A 1,076-nucleotide genomic window follows, 5' to 3' on the forward strand; every position below is an offset into this window, starting at 1 on the left:
GGAGGGAATGCGACGGAACTCGAAATGCGTCGGTGGCAGTTTTATTGGGGGGGGGGCTGGCTTACCTTGACCAGATCCGTGCCATATTTTTTGGCCACGTCGTCCAGGGAGAGCTTGTGGTCGTCCTGTGGAATGGAAACATAAAATACCTTCGTCAACATGCTTACGCTGGCCATATACATTACAATCCGGTTGTACAGTCTCCGCACATTCTCCATTATAATCTGATTGGACAATTAGATTGCAGCACGTGTGGCCAGAGTGACCAGTCGCCATTGTTGAGCAGCCCGCTGACACAAGGAGAGGCTGGACTTGGCCAATTGGTTTTATCTCAGCAGCTGCCTGTGTTCCCTCACCATGGTCACTTCCTTCTTCAGCTCCTCCATCTCCCGCTCCTTCATCTTCTTCTTCCCCCCGCCGTTGTCGGCGTTGGTCGCCGCCGGCGAGTACTCTCGGCCCTCCTGTGGAAGGTGAGACAGATTTGTTACTGTCGAGGGAAGTATCGTAAATCTACTGCGCATGCGCGTCACGCCGACCGCACACCGCCGTCTCCCGAGTGCGCATAACACATCAGAGAGCTGATCCCTCCGCGTCACGGGATATGGAAACTTTCACAGGGCTCTGTTCTGTTCACTCCGGAGCTGGGGGACAGCGGGAGCGAGCCGCATGGGCCCAGCAGTGTGCATCAGGTGGCCTCTCACCTCCGACTCCCAGCTCCAGAGTCAGCCTCAGACACTCTACTGGAAGCTAAGCAGAAGGAAACCAGAGAATCCGCCGGAGAGAGAGAGAGAGAAGGGGAAAGAGAGGGAGGGAGAGAGAGAGAGGAGGGGGGAGAGAGGAGGGGTGAGAAGGAGGGAGAGAGAGGAGGGGGGAGGAGAGATGGGAGTTGGGGAAGGAGAGAGGGAGAGAGAAAGGGAATGGCGGAGAGAGAGAAGGGGAAGGAAGTGAGAGAGGAGAGGAAAGGGAGATGGAGAGAGATTTCTCCATAATTATCTCGGAATTTGTTGATTTGACACAAATAATAAAATGATTTTTCTGGAATTTGATGGAAAATCATTTCTTGGGATGTCTGCGCA

The 1,076-nt window shown here is 54.0% G+C and overlaps 1 protein-coding gene across 1 annotated transcript in view; it reads right to left on the reverse strand.

Moving 5' to 3' along the window:
• LOC108801111 (sodium/potassium-transporting ATPase subunit alpha-2) overlaps positions 1–1,076 on the reverse strand; it is a 20,134-nt gene that overhangs the window by 17,300 nt on the left and 1,758 nt on the right. Inside the window, exons 2-3 of the mRNA XM_018573063.1 lie at positions 357–461; positions 66–125 (exon numbers count right to left, since the gene is read on the reverse strand). Of these exons, the coding sequence (XP_018428565.1) occupies positions 66–125; positions 357–461 (165 nt within the window). The remainder of the gene's footprint in view (positions 1–65; positions 126–356; positions 462–1,076) is intronic.

Source organism: Nanorana parkeri, unplaced genomic scaffold, assembly GCF_000935625.1.
Source record: "Nanorana parkeri isolate BGI_ZX_2015 unplaced genomic scaffold, ASM93562v1 scaffold2219, whole genome shotgun sequence".
Classification (NCBI taxonomy): Eukaryota; Metazoa; Chordata; class Amphibia; order Anura; family Dicroglossidae; genus Nanorana; species Nanorana parkeri.